The 27,446-nt window shown below is 33.6% G+C and overlaps 1 protein-coding gene across 10 annotated transcripts in view; it reads right to left on the bottom strand.

Annotated features, from left to right (window-relative positions):
* Positions 1-27,446, bottom strand: part of RPGRIP1L (RPGRIP1 like) — a 74,838-nt gene that overhangs the window by 36,525 nt on the left and 10,867 nt on the right. For 3 of the 10 annotated variants that reach the window (XM_035336517.1, XM_035336511.1, XM_035336512.1), the window contains exons 6-18: positions 26,395-26,538; positions 23,068-23,076; positions 20,353-20,458; positions 15,996-16,142; positions 14,797-14,870; positions 11,144-11,191; positions 10,608-10,747; positions 6,729-6,835; positions 6,453-6,503; positions 5,267-5,446; positions 4,485-4,602; positions 3,064-3,516; positions 2,271-2,422 (exon numbers count right to left, since the gene is read on the bottom strand). In XM_035336517.1, the coding sequence (XP_035192408.1) occupies positions 2,271-2,422; positions 3,064-3,516; positions 4,485-4,602; positions 5,267-5,446; positions 6,453-6,503; positions 6,729-6,835; positions 10,608-10,747; positions 11,144-11,191; positions 14,797-14,870; positions 15,996-16,142; positions 20,353-20,458; positions 23,068-23,076; positions 26,395-26,538 (1,729 nt within the window). Of the gene's footprint in view, positions 1-2,270; positions 2,423-3,063; positions 3,517-4,484; positions 4,603-5,266; positions 5,447-6,452; positions 6,504-6,728; positions 6,836-10,607; positions 10,748-11,143; positions 11,192-14,796; positions 14,871-15,995; positions 16,143-20,338; positions 20,459-23,067; positions 23,077-23,394; positions 23,580-26,394; positions 26,539-27,446 lie in introns of those variants that run through there. The other 7 variants (XM_035336515.1, XM_035336516.1, XM_035336514.1 and 4 more) reach the window with 6 other exon arrangements.

Raw genomic sequence — 27,446 nt, 5'->3', positions numbered from 1 at the left:
CTTTAAATGAAAAAGAAGTGGAATTAAAAACATTAGAATTCTTATAGTGGTGCACTCTAAGAAATTTATAAATAGAACAAATAACTTATTTGGATGACACTCCGACTACTGTTTAACTTTCTATGACAAAATCTTACTTGTTCTATAAATACAACTACGTCTCTTTTGGTATAAGGAAATAAAAGGTTAAACCTTTCAGGTCTGTGACTCTTTGCCTTATTCTTCTAAAACTAAGATCTACTTGTCATGTGATTATCCACAAAGCAGTTAAGTTTTAAGAGTGATTCATAACCAGTGCAGCTTTAAAGTTCCAGATTCTGACCTTGACAGCTATTCTGTGTCAAGATATATTTTTTATAACTGCAGTCCCTTTTATTTACACTTTTCAATAATTAAAATTCCACTGCAGAATTGTCTTAGTTTTATTTTCCCTTCTAAATCTTTATCTACGTAAAAAATTCACAAAAAATAGAAATCAGTATGTGAAAAGCAATAATAAATGCTTGAAATGGAATAAGAAAGTTGGTAAACTAGGAAATTAATTTTAATAAAAATTAAGGAATAACAAGAAAACAAATAATATGACTATGTTAAAGGAGTAATCCCCATCTTTATCTGTCTCAAAGGGCTACTTCCTTTTGCTGTAATGTGTCACAGCTATTTCATGCGTTGTACATAATTATCTTGCTTTTGGAAGGCAGAGTTCTGTCTTCTGGTATAGGGAGAAACACCTATCAATTTAATTTTGTGTGATAAAATGTTGCATATTTTGATTAAATAATCCACACTGAAATTGGTAGAGACAGACACCCTGACAATTTCATATTGTCCTGAATATGCAACCTTAAGACTATTATTTCTAGCTACACACAGAACTGGTAAAAATAAAAAAGTCTTGATAGCAGTTGGTGTATAGTTCATGTTTCCATGACTTCTGCCACTACACAGGACAGAAAATTTTATATATATGTTTAACTAGTGAAAGCCTAAATTTTGGAACATACAACTGAAGCTACTTGTGCAGCTGCAGACTCATAGAATCCCTAACATAATGTAACCATCTGTGCTACAGCTACATGACTTTTGTTTCTGCCATGAAACATCTTTAATAACTGCAGTGTTTCAAACAGCTCTTTAGAAACAGTTATTCATTTCTGACGGTTCTCCTATTTTCTCCTTTATAATCAGTGTATTTCAGTTGCCATGTTTGAATTTGCAATTGTACAATAATTACAACAAAACACTCTGTTCCACATGCCTTACCTTTCATCTATGTTTGGACTAGTAATGCAGCTAGAAATAACATAACAAATAACATAAAATAGAGAAAACTAAATACCAGATTTTGGCATTTAACAACGGCCGGATTTTATGAGTTAGTTAAAAATACCTTTGATTCTTTTAAAATCAGATTTAAAGCAAATGTTACAGTGCTATCAAACTCAATGTTACTCTGAAAATACCTACACTGACTCTTAACAGAATTTGTACACCAAACATACTTCTCAAATCACATTTTGGAATCAGTTGGGATTCTGGTATAAGTTTACATTATGGTATAATTTAAACAATGAAGTTACTCTAAACTTGAAGTGGTTTTAACAGCTATAAATAACAAAAATTGCCCATTAGGTCAGGAGCATTTTAATTTATACAGTTCAACATAGTTGATAGTAGTTTTTATTTCCTAAACCAATTACTAAAGATATCTGAAAGTCCTTTCTTTTTCCTGCCTATGACCCTTATCTAAACATGACTATAAACTGTTTTATATTGTCAGAATTGTCTTCATTGTTTAGTTAAAAAAATAAAAAGGAAAAAGTGAAGTAATGTCATAATACTAAAACATTAAGAACCTTTAGTCTTTCCTAGACAACTGCTTCACCTGTAATAGTGATCCAAGGCCTGGCTGGTCTAACATTCCTGAATGTTCTACTAGAACAACATGTTAAACAAAATTTGACGCTTATAGGCTAAGAAAATACAATACAATTTAATTACATCATCATTTCAAATGTTCTAGTGACCAAGTCAGTAAAAATAAATAACTGAAGTTTAAGACTTTGCCAGTTCAGCAAAACTGTAATTCAACTGGTTGTGTATCTCTTTATATGAAAAACATGTCATTCAATTGCTAAAGATATTTTATAGTTCAGGAACGTTTAAATTCCTTAACCTTGTGCGCATCAAGAGTTGAAATAAACTATTCCAACTGAAAAAATAATTTTAAACATTTCATCCAAAACTACAAAGTACAAAACTAAACATACCTGGGATGATTGTTCATGTTCCCTAAAACTGGATGTTATATACCCCAGAGCCTTAGACCTCTCTTTGTAAAGACGAATAGCTTGATCCATAGGAACTCGTAATCTGATCCAGTATTCTACAGTACCATAATGTTGGATGTTTCCTTTGATTCCTAAGGAATAAATACATATGGGATTACATTTATCTTCAACATTAAAGTACTTAAGTCAAACACAAATGCTAGGACATGCCACAAATTAAGTATCATTTATTTAGTGACTATGCATCACAGCAGTGTTTGTGACACAAGATCTGCAGTTTATTTTAGAGCCATGAACAACACAACTCTTCTGGCTCTACATGAATGATCTAAAAATGAAGCATGACAATTTTTTCATTCCGTTACCTGCAGTACTTACTGTCCAAGCCAACTTTGTTATTTTAATCTCTGAGGAAAATAAAGCTTAGGACGGTTTTATGTGTCAATAGTTGGAAATGTTCCACCAAGTGGCAAGCAGTTTAAATTACTGGCAAAATAGCTCTTTAGAATGGTTTGTTGAAATTAATTTTGGACACACTGACACAAGCAGACAGCTAGCAGCCTCTTTGTGGGTAAAATTGCACCTGTACAAGCTTTCCCACAACTGTTGGTAGAATCACCAGAACATACTGCACATCCAACAGGAAATACCATGTTGTACAAACAATTTTTTCTTCTTTTGAAATAGCAATATGTGAATTAATTGTTGGCCAAATACACATTATTTGTCACTTAATGACTATTCTGTTTGGTGATGGTGGTATGTTGATTACCAACTAAAACTGCTGTGCGGTAGATCTTCCCGTTCTTTTCCAGGATTTCATGGAGCTTCAGTTGGCATGTAGCAACTGTTTTATAATCTGTGCCGTAGGCATGATGAACCTCAAGTGTGATACTGTTTCTCTCTATGTAGTGCAAGAAGAAGTCATCAACCTGTACAAGATACTGAGAAGTGAAGTTGTATAATGGGTTTTGTCCATGAACTACTGGGGTTGTTTGAAGTTCAAAGTCATAGAATCCATAAGTACAAAAACTTGCAGGCTCATGGTCACCAGAAGCATGCACAGCTGCAGAAGAGAAGATCACTCTGCTGATATGAATTTCAAAAATATTCTCTCGTCTTTCTAAATGTGAAGTTTCATCCAATTCATCCACTGAATCACCTGACAGTATTTTTGGTCTGGATCTGTGCTGCTTAGTACCATAAACAACATCTCTTAGTTGGGCTGCAATAAATAAAATGAAAGAGCTACAGTATGACTTTGTTTAAACAAAAAACAAAAACCAAAAAACACACAAATAATTTATGCCTGAAAAGAGAGGAAAAAGCATAATACTATTACAGGAACAAGGTTACTTTCTTAAAGGTGTTACCAAAAAAGAAATTACATGCTTAAAATCATACATCTATGGCTTGTTTAGCACTCTGACGTTGAGAATATGTCCACAATGGAGCTACTTCAGTATATCTAAAAATAGACAAAGGTCCCTAAATTTAATAACAATTAAAAAGAAAAAAATGGAGAAGCCTTATGTAATGATCAAAACAAGTATTACTATGCTAAAATGTAGCAGGCACTTAAGATGCATATTTTTGTAGGGTTAAACTAAATAAAATTACATTGCTTGCCAGGGAAAGAAAGAAGAGTATGTGCTTACAGAATTAAGACATAAATCATCATGCAGTCCTTTAGTACATGGGATGCAACTTGAAAACAAAACATGAATCTTGTTATGACATTAGGCTTTTTAAATTATCCCATTTCAGGATTTCTATGCACCATGTTACACACTGAAGCCATTAAAATAGTATTTTAAATTCATTAGTCTAAATACTCTGCATATACATTATGCCACGACTTTGGGATTTTTAGCAACATATAAAATAACTGTAATTATTGGACAGCAAAATAAAAAGTTGACCATAAATATATGATTTATTTTTTAAAAAATATCAAAGTTTGGCTAGTTTTATTCAGCAAGGGTTGGAGCACAAACTGCTCTGTTGAATTTTTTTCAATTAGTAACTAACATTTAAGTCAAAGAAACACCACGTAGATAATGTGTCATTAAAGATCTGACCTTTCTACTAGTCTTAAGAATGGAAAGATATTTCTTCTGAAGAACAAAATTACAATAACAATTTGAAGTAGATAAACTACAAAAAAATGAAGAAAATAGATTTCAAAAATACCTTTTAGTTTTCTGATGCGTGCAGCCCTAATATCAAGAAGATGAACATACTTTTCCAGTTTTAACTCGTAGTCTTTCTGTATACTTTCCATCTTGTGTGTCACAACTTCAACTTCAGTCTGAAAAAAAAAATGCACGTAAAAAGGACCATTGAGGCCTGTCTGCATTGATATTGCACATGCTTTTGGCTACAAAGAGAAAATGTAGTTAAATTCAAGAAACAGCATTTAGAGTATGCAAAATTTGCAATTTTTAATTCAGAAACACAGAGATCAATTAATTTCAACAAAATTAAAAATGCTTATTAAATAAAACTCACTAGCTATTCCTTCAGGACAATGTTTTGATGTTTTTTGTTGTTGTTTTCCCAATTATTGCATTATTTTACAATCAGATTGATAGAAAGAAAAGCCAAAATATGATCTGCAATAAGCCAACAGGAGAGAGTGAAAGCAGAGTGTTGTGAAAGAGGAAGCTTATTTGATAACTACACTTACTATTTTGCCTGTGAAGATGTGATAAGAGCTCAGAAATAATCCCAAGAAGGCATGTGTTTGAGGTTTCTAATCAGGGTGAGTTAAAAGACTGAAGTTACAGTCATTCGGATCATTTCAACATTAACAAGTCCTATGATAGGTTACTTATAAAACTGACTGCCTTGGTTGATTAATTTGCAAGCCTTAATTACGACTTCACATTTTCCTGAAGGAAAATAAGTTCCAGTACTACAAATGTTAAAATGTTATTGTCAAGATATTTTCCACCATGTGGAGAGTTTAGTACCTGGTAATCTTTGTTAATTTTATGCTGTACAATTAACATATTCCTTGTCTTTTCAAGTTCTTGCACTGTTTCTGCATGTGTTAATTGCAGCTCCCTCATCGAGCGTTCCAAATCTTTATTGGTATCATCATCTACTTTTTCCAAAAACATAAGGTCCCAATTCTTCTGCTGCTTTCGAACCTGGAGCAAATTTGAAAAGTTACTTGAACAAACTTTTGCAAAATATCTGTATGTTTCTGTGCTTGATTAAATACAACATTAGAATACAATTTTGAGACAAGAACAAGAATAAGCACAACTTTCAAACTTTGAGCACATGATAACAACAAATAGGAATGACACAGACCCGTAACTGTCCGGACTGTATTTATTAATGTAATCTCATGGTCATTAGGAACCAATTCAAATGTATTGAGATATTCAGAAGCAATCACTCTTCTCAACCCATTAAAAATATGAAATCCTTAATATATTTGCCTTTTATATAATTAATAACCCTGCTTTACTGAATGCCCCAAACCTGAATTATTCCCAAGTCTACATTACTTCTGTTACTAATACATGGGCTTTAATTTCAATTTTTTTCTTTACTTTTTAAATTATCATTATAGAATTAATACTTGCATTTAAGTAGCATAAAGACTCTTCTGATAGTAAACACTGGAAATTACAGTAAACACAAATTTATGAAAAATTAAATGCAAGTCATCAGAATAGTGGAAGCTTAAAGCACACATTTCTTCCTCCCCTGACTTCATTTTCAATTTTTATGTAAAGAATTAAACTACAACTTACATGCAAGAGAAAAAAAGAAAAAAACTTTTACTGGAAATTTTCTATTTCTGTTTTAGCAGATGCAGAGAGGTTGCTAAGTAGTTAACTAAGAGGTTGCTCTAACAAAAGAGCAAGCTTTTTTTTTTTTTTTTTCTTTTTTAAAATGATGCTATGAATCAGGTTTAAGTCACTTTTGATGTTATAATGAATTATCTACATAACTCTAGATTTCATCCTGGGATTTTTTTTTTTATCTTTCCTTCTGCTTCACTGTAGCTGAAAAATGACAAATACACATGCTTGAAGCATGAACTACTGCAAAATAATCCAGCTCTTGAAAATCCAAAGTACTGTGTAGAAAATAATAGCAAACCAAGAGTTAATATATGTATATATATAAAGTCTAAGTTACCTTTATAAGCAAGAGAGCTTCATTGAGTTCTGTCACATCAACATCACTTTCCTGAAACAGAAATACTCAATGAAAAGGTGATATCAGATGTGAATGAATATTGAAGAAATACATTCAGAGTAACAAGATGTATTCTCACTAGATGTGACATTGTGCTTGATATCATGAATAAAACTATGCTGTTATATTTCTGTATTCTTTTACTTTAAAGAAGTACTTGCACTATGCATAAAACATAGGATTCGTGGTCATTTTCTAAACAAAAAGAGATTTCACCTTGGTCAAGCATTTCATGTGATTTTTCAGTTCATCTAGTTGTTGTTTATTTTCCAGATAGCATGTCTGCAGGTCTTTGTTCTCTTGCATCAGCTTTTCCTTTTGGTCTTAGCATAGAGAAATAACAAAATATTCTGCTTAGTTCAACATAATCATAAAAATTATAAGCTCACCTTTTCATATTATCTTATGTGTAAAAACTTCACAGAAAAATATAGAATCTCAGTTATTTTTTACAGGGAAATCTTTAGTATTAACCAACAGGAGGAGGGGGATAGGAACCTAGTCTTTGATCTGATAGATGTGTATAGATGAAAAAAAAACAAAGCATTCTTTCATTAAAACTGAACCTACAGCATCAAAAATCTACACTCCAAGTATGGCTTCTCTGGGTTTCTGCTTTTGGGGCAGGTGTGGGGAGAGAATAGAGAAGACACAAAACTTTTGTCAGCCGGAACGACTAAACACCATTAAACTTCTCAGGTGAAGGCTGAAGAGACTTCTCACTAATGCCTAGCTGCTTCCACAATGACATCTCAAGAGCTTCAAGGAGAAATTTGTCTCATGAGAGAAAACAAACAAACAAACAAAAAAAAAACAAACAAGAATTAGACCAAAAAAATGTAGTTAAAACTTACTTTCTTCCACACGGAAAATTTTTAAAAGCAAGTTCATCTCAAAAGCACTGAACTTTCTTTGGAACAAACATACTCTCTCCTATCACTCTCTTCCCCCACCAAACTCCTCATTCTCTTGACAACATTTTTCTTAATTTTCCTGTGCTTTTTTCAAAGTCCCAAAAGCTGTATTCTTATGCAATGCACTTAAATACTGTGAATTCATATTCTAGGTCAGAATGATACAAATGTTAACTGTCAACCTGAATTGCAAGTATTAGGTTTTCTAATTCCCATCTGCTCTAGTGGGATTTGATGGGTAGAACATTACATACAAAGTTGAGAATATATTCTACTGCTTTCAACAGAATAGTCCACAGTATCATTTTAATGCTGGAATCTTTTCTGTTGACCCTCAGGGCATAATGCACAACTTCGCTACTTTGTACAGAACAGTTTTTCGGTTTTGAGGATTGAACTCAGTAAAACACAGGTGGCTGAGATTTTAGTCTCAAGGGTTTGGGCATGTTTCTAAAACTGACATCAGGTTAGTTTTAATTTTGCAGAGTTTATATATAAATGACATCTTCACTGGAAACGAATCATCTGTAATGCCATTGCTCCTACACACAGTAGCCTTACTCATATATCTGTCGAGACTCCACAAGAGTCACTTTCAATTCAAACACATACTACCCAGTGAGGTTTTAATTCTCTGCAGTCATGAGGAAAACATAATGCATTTACAGCTGAACTGAAGAACATATAGTAAGAAACTTTAACGGCTAAAAATTTAAAAGCAAATAAGAAAACAAAGTAAGCCTTGTGATTTTTTCTTGGTGGTCCTGGGGAGGGAGGGGCAGAGAGGTGAGAGTTGCAAGGGAGAGCAGGAAGACTGATAAAAGATTGTGAAACACTTATCAGCTATTCAGTCTTGTCGACTCTTCCATTCCAAATAACATACCCAGGAGACCTACATCTTTTTCTTCCCCATATGGGGGGAGTGAGGTGTGTGGAAAAAGGGTCCCTCATGCTGATGTTGCTTTTTATCCCTGAAATATAAACTGAGATCTGAGATGGCACTTTTACCAGGAATGAGGAGACACGATACCCCTCTTCAGGTACTCCTATCTCATCTCATGAATTTTCCAACACAAGCAGAAAGCTCAGTCCGCTCTATTTCTCAGATCAACCCCAGTGAAGCTTTTGTAGATATTTTTAATATCTATTCACATTTGCTGCTTAAGAAATCAACTTCAAAACTGTAATTGCTGTAGAAAGGAAACTTGCTATATCAGAACTTTTAGAAAACACCCAGAAAAAAATATGTATTTATTTCATGCAGCAGATGGCTTTCAAACTGTTGAATCATGCTCAGCTAAAAAATGTAGATTTGAAGCTGGATAACACTGATTTTAGGTTATACACAACAAAGTAATAGTGTGTGATGTGTATAAAGAGCACCATATATCACAAATTCAGAGGTAACGTGAAGCTATATAACAATAAGGAAAAAGTGAGGTGTAAAAGTATCCCAGCAAACACTTAAAAGTGACCCAAAGTCAATCCTAGCAACATCAACATCATATTCCTCTGAAAGGAGGACTCCATAGGCTGATGACTTAAGGTGTTATCCTCTCCAGTAATTCAAATCTACTCACTGTTAGATCCAGAGGAGCAATACAAAAATAAGTGTAACTTGGAGAGGGAATAAAAATGTAGGAAGTGGGCACACGTGTTACAATCCAATTATATTATTATTGAGACTTTTTTTCTGTACAGCAGTACTCTAACTGCATTATTATTCTTCTGCTTTTGTGATAACCAGAGCAGACTAACCATCAAGATTTCTATTACACTAACAATAAAATACTGGATTGTAGCTGTATGTGCCAGGTGCATTAATAAACAAGATTTTGAGTGTAACAATAGGGCTATCTATTCTGATTAATCCACCTGAAGTATGAAGTCATAAGGACATAAACAGATTCTGTGGGTGAGATCAGGAAGCCAGCAGGGAATGCTCTCTAACAACAAGACTGATGAAGAGCTGCATTCTGCCGAGTTGATCACGGATAGAATGTCCTTTGGGAAACTGGGAAGAGAAACTTCCTTATGAAGTTTCTACGAACCAAATGAGGCAATTTCAACAGCTCTTTCAACCAAAACAGGCCAAACTCTCAATCCCCTGCTTGCCTAGGATTGCCTTCTTGGTTACCCCATGGAATAAAACTGGAACTGTATTTATGCTGAAAGGTATGGAGTTTTTTTGATTGTTTGTTTATAGGTTTTATGGACAAACACTACCTAGAGAGTGCAATACATTTTTTACTCTTATTTCACGTCATTTTTTATTAGTCCATTAAGACAATTTAGGGCTACTTTTTTGCAAATTGTTGCTGTAATCCAGTAAGATATTTAAATATTTGAAGTCAGTAGAACTACTCAGAATCTTAATCTTAAACACATTGCTGAACTTGAATCATAATCATAATAATTATTTACAAGTCGATCCACTTCATTCTATTAGATTTTTCACAGAAGTATGCTACCTTTTAAAAATACACATTTGAAGAAACAACAACAAAAATATTTAGTTGACATCCTGCCTGTGCTCTTCATGTAATTTTTTTTTGGTGGCACAGGATATCACAGTATTGAGATAAAAAAGATGGCAAGGTGCTGAAGTTTAACTGAGAAGTTGTTCTACACCATGGGAAAAACACATATGAAATTATCTGTTGGGAAGATTAGAACAAAACTGTATTATTGTATATGTTTAGAGCTGTAAATAAAAATGTGTACATTGAAAATACAAAAAAAAAAATCTGAATTCAGAAAGTTGAAATGCAATTAATCATCTTCAGGTGCCTATACAGGTTACATGTACCTTTCTGCAATAAGTGAAATTAGAGTAATAGCATACAATTTGAAAGGGACTGTCAAATGGTCTTCTTTTCTGTGAGAACTTGTAATTTAGAGAAAAGGAAGAATACATAATAAAGGGTAAATATTCACCCAACAATTGAAGAATTAATGCAACTGGAGCTACAGGATCTTCATTCAGCACATAACCTGTAGTGGGTCAGTTTTTTTACCTAATAACTAGTTATTACTTAAGCGCATTATTCATTGTACTCTTAAAGGACAGCTTTGAAAACACTACCACCAAATGAACCACACTTTTCTCCGGAATATACCCAAACTCCAACATTGGAGAAACTCACATCCTAAGAAAATGATAATTATTTCAGAATTGTACCTCTTTCTACTTTGATCTTGTCAAGGATTTCATTTCTGTCTGCTAAACCAGATTTGATAGCACTTTCTAGATTAGCAATTTGCAGTTTCAGCTGCTCTTCCTTTAATTTCCATTGCTGTTCGTGGGTCACACTGAAGATACTGCAATAAAACATGTGGCATGTGAAAAACTTTTAGAGATCAACTTCAACAGAAAATAATAAAGAAGAAAGCTTTTAGTGGCACAGAGACCACTGTCATCATGTCTTAGGAATTAAGTAAACATATGCTGGTCTGCTGCTGTTGAAACCAAGGCGCCTTTCTCAGGCTGCGGTTAAAAAACATGAAAGAGTTTGTGGGATGAGCAAAGGAACTGGCCTTAATTTAGAGCTCCAAAGTCAGAAAAGTTGGCAGCATGCAACATTTGTGGGACTAGAAAAGGAATTCAGATGCATATCCCAGAGTAATCCACAACTCCAAACCTCAGCAACTGACAACTGACAAAACCATTCTTTCCGCATACAAAACCTCTTAATGCAGAGAACTGGGATCACCCACCTGATTTCTTTTAAATCTGTGAAATATGCAGAGCCTAAAGTCAGCTGCCTTTTCAAAGAAACATTGACCACAAAGTGACAACAGTTTTCTCATACTGTAAAACAACAATTCTGATACTGATTAAAAAGCACATAAGAAATCTTTCTCCCACTTTAAGAAATAAAAAATGGATTTGGGTAAAGAAATTATAGTAACTATTTTCCTGTAACACATTATTTACTTGTAAACTACCAATCTGAGTGCAGTATGGATGGCACGGATGCAAAACTGCTGAAACCACAACAAAATGTGCAACTCAGTTTGAAATAAAAGTAAGAACATTAAATAATTTACAGTACAATTCCCACTAGGTAAAAAGACAAAGCAATGCAATGTGTTTTCCTATAATTTATACAGTGAGTACTATGGTCTTCATATTATTATTATTCACTAATTGCATTCTTAATGACTGGAAATATATCCTTCATCTTAACCGGTCACAAACCAGTTTATTCACTTCCGTGTCTCCTGAAAAATCAGAATGGTAGTGTATTGTTAATGAACAGTTAATGAGTCAGTCCCTCAACTGGTGAAGCTCACTGATTACTTTGGTGAAGCTCACTGATTTAAAAAGTAACTTCTATTTTTGTACATCTTCAGATACATACCTATCTATCCATGTATCTATCCCAGAGGTCCATATAACAAAAGCCAAACACACACACACACACAAAAAAAAAAGCCACATAGGAAAGAAGGGAAGAAATAGGGTAGAAGGGATGGCCCTAATAGATGGCACACTGTACATGCTGACTGAAGAGAACTTCCTGTTTTGATGGCTATGATTATATAAAGTGGTTGTAAGTATGTAAAAGTGAATTTATACCTAATATATTTGAAAAATGACCTGAAGATTGAAGAAAAAATATTCTAGCATGAATTCTTGACTCTGACGTATTTGGTAACAGTTTATATTCTTGATTAGCAATCTTCATAAAAACAGTCCCATCTCTCTGAATTTTCATTTTCTCATCCTGTATCTGATCTGATCTATTTATACAGTTCTGTAACCACATACCAGCTTACAGGGTGATAATGGATCTTTTACAGCATGCATGAACTTAACCAATGCTTCTAGTTCCTACAGTAACATATACTTCTCTGCTGTGCCATAATTTTGAAGATAATGAAGCAAATGTAATGCATTGAACCCACGATCCCATCGACAATATTGCATTGCTACAGAAGAGACAGCGTGCTCTACAGTTGCGTAGACTTAACATTCTTCAAAGTTGGATTGGCTCCGATAAGGAAAGAATAAATCTTTGCACGACAAGATATAAAATACACTTAGTATCCACACTTCTGAAAAAGTTTTCTAATTGTAATGACCACGATGTCTAGTTATATGTGCATTCATTATCTTTAGGCACAATTATTTCACATACAGATGTAGCTACACATTATTTCAGTTAAAAAAAAAAAAAAAAAAAAAAAAAAACTATAATGGAAGAAAAATCATTAACAGCTGTTATGATAGTAATTTAGAATTTAGATACTTAAATGAAGAACAATTTAGGCAACAGGTTTTATCCAAACCTATATATTGAAAATGCTTTTAACAGATTTAATCAAGTCCACTCCTTCCTCCGTCAAATTTTAAGATTACTTTTACTTGAATTCATGTGGAATTTCTTTCACATTTACTGTATTTCACTGGAGTCAGAGACATCTGGGTAACTATAAATGGTCAACCACATCTGGCACCATTTCCTTTGGAGGGAGTTTAAGCATTGCTAGATTTGCATTACAAGGTCATATGAAAACAATTCCTCCAAATCTTTTATCCAAACGAATTGTTTTCTTGGATACTGACTACATAATAAGAGTCAACTGACAAATTCATACTTGTTCTTTGTAAACTTTTCAGATCCAATTCTCAGCCTTGGCTTTGGCAAAATTCCCATCAACTTTGAAGGGAATTTCCAATAGAATGGCATTCTCAAGGAAGAAGTTTATGCCTTTTCCTTTCCTCAGGAAAAAAAAAAAAGTTATTATTAATCTGTCACCTGCAGACACTGGCCTACCCACTGCTAGCAACAGGTAGTCTGCAGTAAGCTCACGTTGTTCAAATGGGCAACAGAAAAAGCTGGCCATTAAATAGTAGATATAATGAAATGATCTGTTTCTCTTTCTAACTTCTTGTTATCTATATGCTACCATGAAATGATAAAGCATAAATCAAAGTTTAAATAGAGTATATGATAAGAAAATTTTAGGGAAAAAAGCCATATTGAGGATCACTGGGTTATGAGAGAATCATATTTAAATTACTTAAACATCTCTATAAATTATCTCACTATAATTTAAAAAGAACAGAAAAATTCAAGACAGGATTATAATTGATATATTAAGTATGAATTATTTCTTTGTGTAACGATATACAAGAAAAATCATAGAAATTATTACAACATCAGGGTTTGGAGGAATCTGTAAGAAACTTAAGCATGCTACAACTGACCAACCTCCCCCATACACCTAAATACTGTGATTATACAATTGTTGCAGCTCATATTTTAAAAATAATTTAAGCTACTTGTACTCATATTTTTTTGCTAATATAATGCTTAATTTCGCAATAGAAAGTACAAAAAGTATCATAAATATAAGAACCCCATAAACAACATTTGATATCGCTCATATTGTGTTTACTGGTTGTTGTTTTTTTTTTTGAGAGACATCACACTGACAAACCAAACAAAGATTAAAAGGAGAAATTTTGACATGAAAAAAAAGAATTCAAGCCTTTTTGCCTACTTTCATAGTTAAATTTCTAGGAAATTTCTAACCCTCTTCAGCATAAGAGGCCACATGGCTTTAGAAAATATAAAAAGTTCATTTCAAGGTCATTATTTCCTTGATAGTTGATTAGCACAAGCATGTTAATTATTTCTTTTTTGTACCAGGGAATTTCTGAATCTCATCTGGCAATGCACTTCCATTTTCACTATAAGCAGCAGTTACACCAATACAATTTATTATGTAGGAATCTTTGAAAAAGCTTACATTAGCCTGTGCAAAAACTCTGAGCAGAGCCAGCACAAGCAAGATGGTAACCATTACTAAAACAAACAAACTACCTCTCTAAAATAAACATTGTAAAAGCTGTCAAATATCAGACTTTAGATCCACCAGTGCTGGAAGAGCTTACACAAACAGACCAAACAACCCCTCTTCCCTAAATAAAATAAAATAAATTAATCCTGAAGAAGTTTGTCTATACCTAGATTTATCCTTCTTTCAACATGACACTATTAGAACACTATTAGAAATTCACATGGGAACCTCTCGGCTTCATTTTCAAAATAAAGTTACTTCTACTTATATTTTAATTAGATTTTTTTTCAAAGTGATGGACTATCTCAAGAGTATTAGAGCAACAACGGAAGCTGCTCCATTTCAACTGAAGAGATAAAACAGAGGCAAAACGCCTTAAAAGTTTCCATATACACTTACCGATATTAGGAATTATAGTATGAATATATTTGAATGTGTATACACTCAACATGCATATGCACATGCATACGCACTCAGCCTATGAAGATCTAAACAGGACACAGAATCTCATTTTACATTTAAAGAAAACATTTAAAGATTTACATTTAAATATTTACCTGTTATACAGCTTATCATAGTTTTCCCTCAAGAGTTCATTCTCTTTTTCTAGATCATTTATTCTTTCTTGTAACTAAAATGAAGAAAATTTCAAGAAAAAAAAAAAGTAAAAAAATAGCAAATAGAAAATTATAATGAATTTATAAATATGATTAGTTAATTAGGAATTCTCAAGAAGACTCTTATCTGTTCTTTTTACGCAACAGTCTCTTAGAAGTTGCAAAATAACACTTTTTCATCATAGACAGGCTTTTTCATGTAGTATATATGAAGTTGAGACTAATGTATGTGAACTGAGGAAAAAGAGTATATGATTATATTGTCTTATGTGAAAAAATTCTATAGCAATAAAAATGTTTAATTCACTTTTGCTCATTAATGGCTGCAATATGTAAACATTGTTTTTATTGACCACACAGAGGCAACAAGTCAGTGTTTTCAAAATATACAATAAAGAAAGATATGTTTTTAAAGATAAAAGATATACCCGCTATGCATTACAATAGTGCAAAGGTTAGGGTGTAATATCTATTAGCTTGATTCATATAAAATGCATTCAAAACAGGTAAACCTAGTGGTAAAACTAAAGTTGCTACAAAATATAAGAAAAACAAGTAAGTTTGTACACACTCTCCTTATATACAGAATAGAATCAGGAATAAAACACTTGGTTTTTGGCCCTGTATCTGGGGGACTGTTGGTGATGATACTTGCCTCTGGAATCCACTAGAAAAAGAAACAGAAATGACTGATTCGAACTGCCATGTAAGATGTAATACTATGCTTTACCATGACTAAATCAGGTTGAAATAATACTACAGAAATAGCAAAATATGATCAATAAATCAAGTATTAAGATTGTTTCTGCTTAACACCCTAATTGTTTCGTATCAGAATCCAAGTGAAATCCTATGCTCTCCCTCAAGCATTATCCAAACAGGGGTGGAATGATTATGTAGTGTGGGGGCCAGGTATGGTTCGTGCATGATTCTGTGAAGTGCAAGCAGCAACCACAGGATTTTCTCTTTAATGGGATAACAGTGTGCATCTCCAAGCGAGTCCTCTAAAAATGTTTGAAAGGTCTATTCACATCTCAGCAATGAAAAGATACCCACCCCATCCTTAATTTAGATAACATTTTCCCTTATCTATATGTAGTACCTAAAGCAGATTCTAGCTCTCTTGGACACAATCTCACCTCTTCTGTCCTTTGCTTGGAAATAGTCACTGCTTGCAATTCTTTTTGAAGATGCAGGCACTTCAACCGCTCTTCTTTAAGCTGTAGCTTCAGCTCATCACCTTTTGCTATTAAAGCATCATGGTTAGCCTTCAGGTTCCTTTGGTTCTGTGAAAAGAAAAAGAAAAATTGGGACGGGGGAGTGGCGTGGGCAGGGGAGAAGATCGCTCTTACTAGAATGTTACAACATTGCGTATGCTATCAGTGATCTTTCCTGGCAGCAGTTAATAGATATTCCCAATGTGGTCAACAGGAGACACTCTTGACTAAGCAACTGAAAAAAAAAATTCATTACACATGGCCAGGAGAAGGTGGCATTCTTGTTGCTCTCATGAACGTTAAACCCTCAGTTCAGTCATAATGAAAAGGACCAAGAAATACATCTGTTAAGCAATTAAAAGATTTTGCTGTGGTTACAGTGGTTAGACATGCTGACCAAAAACACTGCAGTAGCAAGCAGAAATGAATGTTGACCACAGTTATGTTAATCACAGAACTTGCCACAGCTCTGTTAACCCTTAACTGTAGATATATAATTGTTTCATAATCCTAACACACTAGGCTGTATTTTCCTGCTAGCACTAATTTAATAAGGGAATTATGATTTCTTTTACATTTTAATTTACTTCAATGGATTATATTAAGGCACATTTAACCAATTTTAATATTAAATGGAGGATGGTGATAGAACCCCTATTTCCAGAATATTAGTTAATATTATACTGTCTGCATTTCGCAATGCATTAATAATGCCTCATTAAGAAATCCAATGTAAAACACATTCAAAGTATGACTTGAAAAAAACAGCCTAAAAGCCAATCTCCTGTTTAATAAAATGATTATATGGCAATTTATAAGTCCAATAGATGTATGAGTATAGATAACATTTAATGATTATAGACAGAAAAAAAACATTAGCTTCATGATTTCCTTATAACATTCCTAGGAGGTAATTAAATGGAGAAACTTCATGTGAATCCTGTGCAAATTGTTCAGGTTCATATGAAGTATAAACACCGTAGAAAAAAAAAAAAAAACACACACACACAAAACCACAGAAAACCCAGTCACCAACTTGATCTTCAGCCCTTCAGATCTCATTCCTCCATTAGAAAAATCTTATCAAGAATAATATTACCAGTCTTATTTCAGAGAGATAGTCATGTATATTACTCATTAATTTTTATCATCCTTTCTTCAGCACTCCTCTTGCTGTGAACTGTATTTCAGTAACTTCAAAAAACGGCACCTTAAAAGTCAGTCTTACACTGTTTTCATTTCTGTCCAAATTTTTTCTTTTCCTCCTTGAAATCACAAGCCTTGCAGTCTCTAACCCTTCCAACTGTCCAAATGAACTCACCTTTTCTTCCCCATTTCTGAACTTCAGCTTTTTACGAGTTCTTTTCCATTTTAATAACTTGTATCATTTCAACCCACTACATGAAGAAAAATAATCCCAGGCCTTGACAAAGCTGCCTTTCACAGACCATTTCACCCTTATCTCTTTCCTTGATTTCCCAAACAGTTGAAAACAAATTCAAGAATCAAGGTCTTGATTTCACCTTCTAACTGATCCTCAATCCCTCCCAGTCAGTCCTCAAGGTATTTATATTATTGAAACTTCTCATTAACAGTCCTAAAAAAATGTCCTCCTGTAAAATCTCCTTGCTTCAACTTCATTCCAGTCCTTCAGCATCTCTGCAACTCTCCTCGTGGTTTTCCAACAACTTTCTTCATGAACTTTAGGGGAACCATAACTCCCCTTTTCTTCATGCCAGCACATTCATTCCTAAGGTATCCTATACCTGATAGTTCTTTCAATGCTTTTTTCCATCATGCCAAAATTGTTTTCTATCCATTCTCCCTTAAAATATCCCAAGACTCAGGTCATGGCAACAAATGGGTTGATGACTGTAGTTTAAGGTTTCTAGTCTAAAACTGTGTTTCTTCGGGAAACACACCTCAACATGAAATAGCTCCTTTACCGAAAATGAAAATATACCTTCGAGAAATACTGCACAAATGAACACAAATGCTATTACATTTGTGAAATATTTGTACTGGTTATCCATGAGAACTAACTCTTTACAGTATTTACAATTTTAGTGGCATAGATTAGTGTATCTCGTATTACAGATCATGAAATCCTGGAATGTTCAGCCTGTAATTATATAAATATGACAATGGAATCAAATATTTAATCCAAATAGTTTCAGGGTCCTTTGTTCTTCTATGCAGATTCCAAAATTCCTTCATTCAACTGGCTACATTAAAATTCTTGAACAACAAAACAAGCCTGTAAATGTTTGCTCCTGTATGATCATTTTAAGTATCATTTAGTGGAAGAGGATTATAGACTCTTATCATTCCACAGTTTCACAACTTTTGGTCTGACTCAAGTTCAATGGCAAACAGAGGCATTACAAATGTTTCAACTGGTATAAGCCAAAGTAAACGATAATGAACTCAAAAGTCATGAAAATCATTACATTAAAAAAAAAAAAAAAAACAAAAAAAAAAACATTGCTCTGTCAACAGCATTTAAGTGACATCTAAAGTAGAAATTTTAGATTTTACATTTGTGTTTAGTAGATGCACATTTCAAACACTCAAACACTGGGAATGGGAAAACCGTTGTATCCATTATCTTGTAAAAATATGATGAGACAGAACACTCTCATTCTTTCCAAAAATGCAGCTTTCCCTGTGAATATTAGAAACAATGTCTTCAAATACCACTTTGAATCTCAGGCATCTGTTTCTATTCAGCTGCTGCCAAGAGAGGCACAAGAACTTGCTATTTGCTGTATATTATCAAGAAGTCGCAAGTGATTTAGAATGGAACAGTTTACATATCATTTTCTATTTAAGAACACAAAAAGCTATGTGAAACCTGCCTCCCTTGGAGTTTACATTCTACATAGTTCATTCAGTGTAAAAATAGATTGGAACGACTAACAGAAGAACTGCTTTGGCAAAGATGTTAGACTGGGGGGAAAGAAGCACAGAGGTAGAACCAGAAAGACAGGAAAAGAGGAAGGGAGCAAAAATCAGGTGACAGAAGTCTTTATCACGGACAGGAAGAACTGGTAATAAGAGTTTTTTGCAGAAAAAAAAAAAAATGAACAAAGAAGCCATAGAACTTTTAACCATAGAACATAGCCATAGAGCACAGAAGGTATGGAGAGCTAGGTTTAAAATAGGAGACTAAGGTACAATTGAGAGAAATGTGGACTGTAGGCAGCCTCCAATCCAGAAGGAGTAAGGAAGGCACACAAATAGTCTTCTTGAGTTCTTCCTGGGCAGGAGTGGGACCAAGGTTAGGATCCATACTTGAATTATTTTAAAATAAATAAAGACAATTATTTTAAGTGTGATATTCCTGCCTCAAGATCCTGGAATTGCACTAGGCATGAAAGATTTCTTTCTTGGGTTTTCATAACTATTATGAAATGCTGCTAGGGAGATACAACCACACAGTTATTTAATGTTATTTATTTATTTAATTCTGTATTATATACCAGTAACTAAGCAGTTTCCATTCAAAATTTACTTAACAAAGCACATCTTGTGCTTCCACTTCATAAGGCTGAGTGAGATACTTTATTCAGCTCAGTTGCATGCAGGATTTTTACTCACAAGAACTCTCTGGTTGTTATTGTACAGCCTTTATCTGCAAGCATACATCATTCTCCCAGTATGTATGGGACAAAGCAGAAAAGCGCTGTATCAAAGAAACCTATACATAATCTGCCATGCAGTTGCATCTTCTGGTGACCTTTTTATTTATTTATTTATTTTAAATTAATTAATTAATTTATTTTTAAATAAATGTGGTGATAAAGAACACCTCTCACTTAAAGTAACCCTCTAAAATAGTTTCCATGAATTTATGAATACGAGTCCTAAGCTCAGAACGCTGAACAGCCAAATCTCCAAATGGGTTATGGTACTCATTCCTTAGGGAATCAGGGATATGTTTAAATCAAATAATGAATTTATAATTAAATCAAGGCCCTCTTTATAAATGATCAGGCATCTCTTTAGCCAGCCAAACAACTGAGGACATAATCTAATACAAATCTGCCTGGGATACTTTTGCAGATAACTATCTTCAAGATCTGCTAGAAAATTCTGAAAGAAATTTTAAGAATAAAAAACCGTACACATCTGAAGTACTTTGGGTGTAATGGATTGTGCGTTTCATTTTCTTGAATTCAGCACTGACTTTGAATCAAGAATCATGCATATTTATTTTCCATTTACACATGCATGTTTGATGAGAGTAACGGAATGTTACTGACCAAATCCTAATTACCTCTTGAAGCTGGAGAAGTTTTCCTTCCATTGCTGAAAGTGCATTGCTTTTCTCAACCAGCTGTTTACGGACCTTGATCATTTCCACATTGTCCCGGATGTTTAGCCTTCAAAATTGTATTAAAGAGAAATGCACCATGAGCTTAAAGATACAGAATGAGTTCTCTTATTATTTTTGTCTTGGAAAGTTGAATCAATAGACATGTTTGTTGTACCATATCATACTGCGCATTACATATATACAGGAAAACAATCCAATACTTACAGAGATAATTTATTTTCCAATCACTTCTTTCCCACCCTCCAAAGAATCTGGTGCCAGTACATTACCATTTTATGGAGCTTTCTCTTACAGTTTAAACCTATCAAATATTGCTATGACTTAGTAATTTACACTGGTAGCACCTGAAGTGTTGGTATTCAAACAAGCTGCGTGTTAACTGCATGAAAATCACTTAATATTCATGTAGATTTTCTATTTCAGTACAATTCTAAGATTAATTTGAGAATACACTCTTTAATAGGAAGGATGTTTAAAATGATTTGAAATTTAAATAAGTATTTGCTTCTGGTGTTTTCCTTCAGTAAGTCAAAGTAGATTCTGTTACCTTTGCAGTTTCTTCAAGTACAGGAAGAGAAACAATTTCTGCTTTATATTAATATAGTCAGAATAAAGCTTTAGCATTTTAAAGGTAATTTCTCTTCCAATATTTATCTGTTTTAGGCATGTTGGAGGAATTGTCACAATGCCATGCTGGACCAAACAAATGGACTACAAAGCTTACACATCTGTAAACCAGCTGAGAATGTGAAATACTTTCCTCTTATTCTTTAAAATATCAAAGCCTATTGTGTTTTGGCATTGCCCAGTTAATTGTCCTTACACAGAAGATAAACACACAAACCTGCGATGGTCCCCAAGAAACAGCCCTAACACAATGCTAAGACAATCATGTGTCTAAAACATGTTATCTACATAAATTAAAGTTGTGGTGAGTATAGACAGCAGCACTGTCTCATGCTAGCTATTTAAAAGCTAATGTAGTGGCACGTTTTTATTAATCTTGTTCCACACATCAAACAAAAGGCTCCAATGCCTTCAAAGGCTTTTTCTTTGACTTTTTTTCCCCCTTCATTTTAAGCAGGGGGCTTTTTTTTTTTTCCTTTTTAAGTAGAAAAAGGAGCAGATGATAGTGAAATTTATGATGTACAGATGTAAACCCCATGGCTCCTGACAATCAACATTAACTATTTTTTCAACAGTGAATGAAACACTACTTGATTTAAACAGGCTTTGGGTACTGATAGATCAAGTAAATTATTCAAATTCAGAAGTAGAAAATTGCTTTTTAGAATCACAGAATAACCTAAATTGGAAGGGATCCACAAGGATCATCAGGTCCAACTCCTTTCATTGTGATCAGTTCAATTCTTGCAATTATATTAGTATTTATCCCACGAAAGTACATGACAAGGAGCATGTTGCTTAAGTACAAAATCACTTCAGATTTTGTGGAAAAGGCAAAGTTAATTGAGGAAGATTACTTCAGTTTTCTATAAATAAAGTCACAAAATAGCAGAACGGAAGAGAAATTGATTATCTACACAACTTTCTCCTTCCCAGGTAGCTGACATATTTGCTCCCCAAACATCTTTCCACGTTTTCTAAAGTAGACTAAAAATAGGGGATATATACAGTTTTGATTTAAAAGGTGGCACTACCTTTCTCTTATACAGGTAATATTTTGCTCAAAAACAAAACAAAATTCTCTACAAGAATAAAGTTGTACTAAGACAGCTCATTCAGTATTTTCTCCACTGCCCAAAAAGCCTAAAGTTCTGCTGCAGAACCTGAAGACATGGAGGTAGACCTGCAGCAGAAGTTCGAAAAAGAAAAAGAACTAGTGCCCCTTTTGAGGCAACACCTTGAATCAATGTGCATACTGATTTAGCTCCAGCAGGCCTTCTGTCACAAGTGCAGAAACAAGGACCATAAAAACCCTATCCCTCTACTCTAGACCTCAACTTAAAGCTGGATTAAAAGCCTGAAAGTAAAGTTAAGAGAAAGTGACTCTTAAAAAGCTAGGAATTTTGTTTGGGGTTAATGTCTGAAGTATAGTAAAGAGATGATCTCTTTTCCAGGCCTCTATCCTTCGGATTAAAAGAATAGAGTGGGGTCCCAATAATGGGCTGGGGACCAGCTGTGTGGAAATGGGGGACTGATAGCAACATTCAGCAGAAGGAAACAATTAAGGAAAGGATCTTGACCTGCACTGTACAAATTTATGCCAGTAATTCCCAGATGGCTAAACTAATAAAATTGAGGCCTAATTAAACCACATCTCTTGCATCTTGTCTTTACTTCCATATGAGGAGGACAAGGATACAAAACTAAGACTGCTCTTAGAGAGTCCTGACTGTTCTATCAATTGGGATCAGTGGCTCTCAAACTTTCTCCTGTTCACATTCAAAACAAGAAAAACAAACAATTACAGAAGTATCACCACTATACTTTTCAGGATCACTTAGCTTCTATCTGGCAAAACAAGCAAAAAGTTTATAGGCTCATAGTTTTCAATCATAACTACACCACAGGCCAATTTATGACTCTCAAGCACAGAAATAAAGAACACATCATCAATATACAGTAATCTTATTTTACAATGCTTAGGAAGTAATAGAATTATGTTGATTTACATTATGTTCTTTCCCTTACCTTTTATCCCTAAAAGGAAGTCAAACATAAAGGAAGAAAAAAACCGACCTTTTAGTAACACCTTTACATTGTAACTGATAGTATATTTGCAATAAGTAAAACATTAACAGGGCATTGATACCTCTAGAATATATTATGTTCAGATTATTTAAATAATTATATAGAAGTCTACATTTGTTTGCCTGGCTAAAGAGCTAACTACAAATGATAAAAACATGATCTTCGGGAAAACAGGTTAAGCATGAGAAATTGGATAACAAAATACAAATTCAGGTTGTTTTTGTTGGTGTTTTTTTTTTTTTTTTTTTTTTTTTTTTTTTTTTTTTTAATATTAGACATGATTTAGAAAAGTCACACACATGTTGCAGTCTCTCATCACAATATAAATGCATTGAGGCTAACACAATCCACTTTTTTGTTTGAGGCTGCAAACACAGAAGTCATGAGTATGTCAGGTATGATACTCCTGTCCAGAAATACAGAAATGTAGCAGGTCTAACTCCAAAGTCATGCTGCAGAAAAAAAAAAAGGAGTGAAAAACTGATTCACAACAAAGCTTTTTCACTTAAAAAAAAAAAAAAAAAAAAAAGCAAAAATCTAAAAAACAGAAACATATGCAAATACCAAATACCTGTTTCACAAGTGCATATCTGGGGTGGTTTTAAAAATGATTTTTTGAAAGTACCATGAGGAATGAGTTATTTAAAGCTAGCTGCTTGCAGAATGTGATTATTTAGACTTAATGTTTTAACTTGCATGCTGTGTATCATAGACATCAAACCATGAGATTATTATGGTTTTGGCCATCTTTAAATTAAAAACACTCAAGCTAAATGCAGTTGAATTTTGTACTTAAGAAAATGTTTAGTCTAAAATCTACAAGCTAAGTTTCCCCCTCAAGTCAGAATTGTATGTTCCTGAAACAATCCCCAAACAATCTCTAATGAAATACTGAGATAAAGACTGACTGCAGATGTGTAACAATAATCAACTCGAGTTGTACCCTACAAAACAGCTAAACTCTTATGTAATTCTTCTGTAATAATATAGAAATGGTAGTCAAAGTTGGATGAGCAAAGATAGCTTTAAAGTATTACTGGATTTTTTGTGCTTATAGGACTAAGAATAACTAGTACCTCCTTCCCTCACCACTGATGGATCAATGATTATTAACCGTGACTGCTTCACTACTTGGAAACTCCTTCAGTTGTTTAAATCACAACAATTCGATAATAATGCAGCGGAATAAAGTGTGTTTTCCTAAAGTTTGAAAGTGACAAATAAGCTTCCACCAATCTTCACGTAGTATGTCCTTTTGGCAACTCACAGGTCCTAAATAAGTGCAACAGATTAACTGTCTTTGGGCAGTAACATACATATAAAGGAAAACACAAGGAAAAACTGCCAACTGTACAAAAATTCAAAGTCATAGGCTACAAAGGCAAAATACGATGACCTTATCAGTTACCCACATTTCCAATGTTCACATAGCAGTATTCCAATATTGATAGTATCTTCTACGCTGATGCAAAGAGTATTAGCAATAGGAACTACCAGGAGTATATAAATGCATTTGTCTCGTCAACCAACTAATGCAGACTTAACATAAAATTTTCAAGAAAGATTGATAGTGAAAATAGAATCATAGAACAGTTTGGGTTGGAAGGGACCTAAAAACTCATCTAATTCCAACCCCCTTGCCATCGGCAGTGACACCTTCCACAAGACCAGGTTGCTCAAAAATCTACTTAAGGTAATCATAAGCATACGTGTACTTATGATTGCAGTTGAGCTTAAAGAGAAAAGCATCCAAGTTACAGCTGTCGTTCATTCAACATAAAAAATATAACAAAAAACACAGGGTTAACAGTCTTCCATAAAATATTCTAGCAGTGCATTTGTGGAACGCAGATTATTCTGGATATTCACTAGTGGACATTTTTCAACTTATTTCCTAGACTCTTCAGCCAGATACAGAAACTCTTAAATAATTAACGTATGTGTTATCAGGTTTCAGTCAAGAAGTAGACTACAGAGGAAGTACTTCCAGGATTTCAAATGTAATCACAGATAGTTATTTAGGTCAAGTAGCATGGATTGCACGCACGTAATATGATAAAAAAAAAAAGGATCTGCATTACTTTACACTAACTAACTGTAGATGAAGATTTTTTTTAGCTGAATTTTGAAGTGTACCTTTACTTTAAAAGACCTAAAAAATTCCCAGCGATATGATAGTGACTTCCAATTTAGAACTTACATTGTTTCTGGCTACTGTACAGTGTTTATGTACAGAAGATGAAACACATTAGTTCTTCCAAAATTTTATCAGATTATTTCCAAACAATGAAATTTTAAAAATACATATTTTCCAAATAAATTGTCGACACGGACTGAGAAATTATTTATGATAACTTCTTTAACCTATTTAAACTATATGTTATAAAGGGAAGTCTGAATAGTAGAGACTTACAACTTTATGAATAATTTAATGGCAACATTAAGATGTATTATTTACGTAGCACCATGGATGCACAAAAGAATGCTCACACATACTAAGTCCATCCCTAGAAAGCTAGAACTAACCACGTATTTCCCACCCAAGTAAAATTTTCATTGACATCTAATGAAGAAGGAACACAGGACTGGGCCCTATTAGATCCTAACACAAAAAGTCAAAATTGAAACAGCAAAGAGGGGAAATACACTTCACGTTACATAATTCTGCATAAATTTTTGTGAAAGTGAAAGAAGAAAGAACAAGAGATTAAACTAATGGATACTCTTCTGTGAAACATTTCACAAGAATGATCACATGGGTTTGTTTCACTGCAGAGCTATACTATATTCCTTCAAAAATGTGCTAATCTATCTTTATAGGGCTATTATTTTTCTACTGTTACAGACTCCAAATTATCAAGGAGTATTAAGTTATCCACTATGGCACTATATTTAAAATTTTCTAAGACTTGCATTGAAGAACTGGTAGATGAATTTCATGAGTTTAACTTCAACTGTAGCTGAATCAGCTGAAAATTATTTATCTAAAATGGTTAATTATGAAATGATTCATCTATTTGCTTTAAAAAACAACAACAAAACAACCAAACAAAAAAAAAAACAAACATCATAATGCATTATCATAATATTCTCCTTCCTTAGAATTAGCCACGGTCATTTGCTAAAATATTTTATCACTTTCGTCAAAGAAAAAATACAGCATGTGTTCTTGTATTCTTAGAGGAGTAAACATCACAGCTATCTATAAACATTCTGATATAGTTCTTCTAATGCTCCAACCATGGAGATTTTCATTTTTCATAATACCTTTGTCTTGCTGTTTCTTGCTCCTTCAGTTGTAGGATGGATTCTTCCATCTCCTTCTCTTTCTTTCTTAGCTGACTCCCAAGCATCTCTCTGGCATATTCTAGCTCCTCAATGTGTTCCTTTTGGGAACCAACCACAGTTTCCCTGTAAATACAAGTATCTTATGTTCCAAAACCAGACAAGCATTTATAAAAGGAAAAATAAATAAATACTTGAGAGAGCAAAAATCTCTTGAGTTAAGCGTATGGCAAAAAGTTGTATTTCTTAAAGACATGCCTCACAACAGAGCTTTAAGGGTTCAGCTTACTATGAAAACAGAGGCAATCATATGAAAAGGTGTGAATAGTCCTATAAATAGGTAAATAATTCAAACATTTGTAAACACAACACAAACAATGACTTAGTGCTCTTAAATATAAAATAAATAACAGTATATGTGGGACTAAATAATGTTTTCATCTATTTAGCAGAACCTAGTTTAAAACATCACTGATAGTCTATCATACTCTACATTAAACGCATGCTCCTCCTAATCCAAAGGTACCAAGTGTTTTCTGGAAATGAAAGCGTCATTACTAGCTATCAAAAGCATGTGAGATCCACAATGGATCCACAATGTGAAAACAAGCTTTTATTCTGAGTTAGGTGACACAAAACAATTCAGATGATGTGACAGTGAATTCATCCACTAAATGCAATTTAAAAAAAAAAGGACAAAAAACTAGAGCCAACAGGGACTGAATATTTTTACGCAGGCCACAACTTTGCAATTTTGATTTTCTTGATGAGTTAATCTCAGCTATCTTGTCTAATAGCATTTTTTGTAATAAGAAAATACAACTAATGTATATTTTTTTCTACTCTGAACCTTTTTAAGCATAAGCTACAGTTCTTCATTACCTCACATGTACCTATCATAGATGTAAAAGCATCTTGTAGGGTTTTGGGCCATGTACGTGCTCTTGTACTTGGGTGCTCCACTCTAATGTTAAAGTAACTGTGGTTATTTTTTCCATGTGTGAACTGAAATCTCCGAAACTATACTGTTTCAA

This window comes from Oxyura jamaicensis, chromosome 11, assembly GCF_011077185.1.
Source record: "Oxyura jamaicensis isolate SHBP4307 breed ruddy duck chromosome 11, BPBGC_Ojam_1.0, whole genome shotgun sequence".
Classification (NCBI taxonomy): Eukaryota; Metazoa; Chordata; class Aves; order Anseriformes; family Anatidae; genus Oxyura; species Oxyura jamaicensis.
The sequence above is the reverse complement of the archived record's forward strand: the minus strand, read 5'-3'. Positions and strand labels throughout refer to the sequence as shown.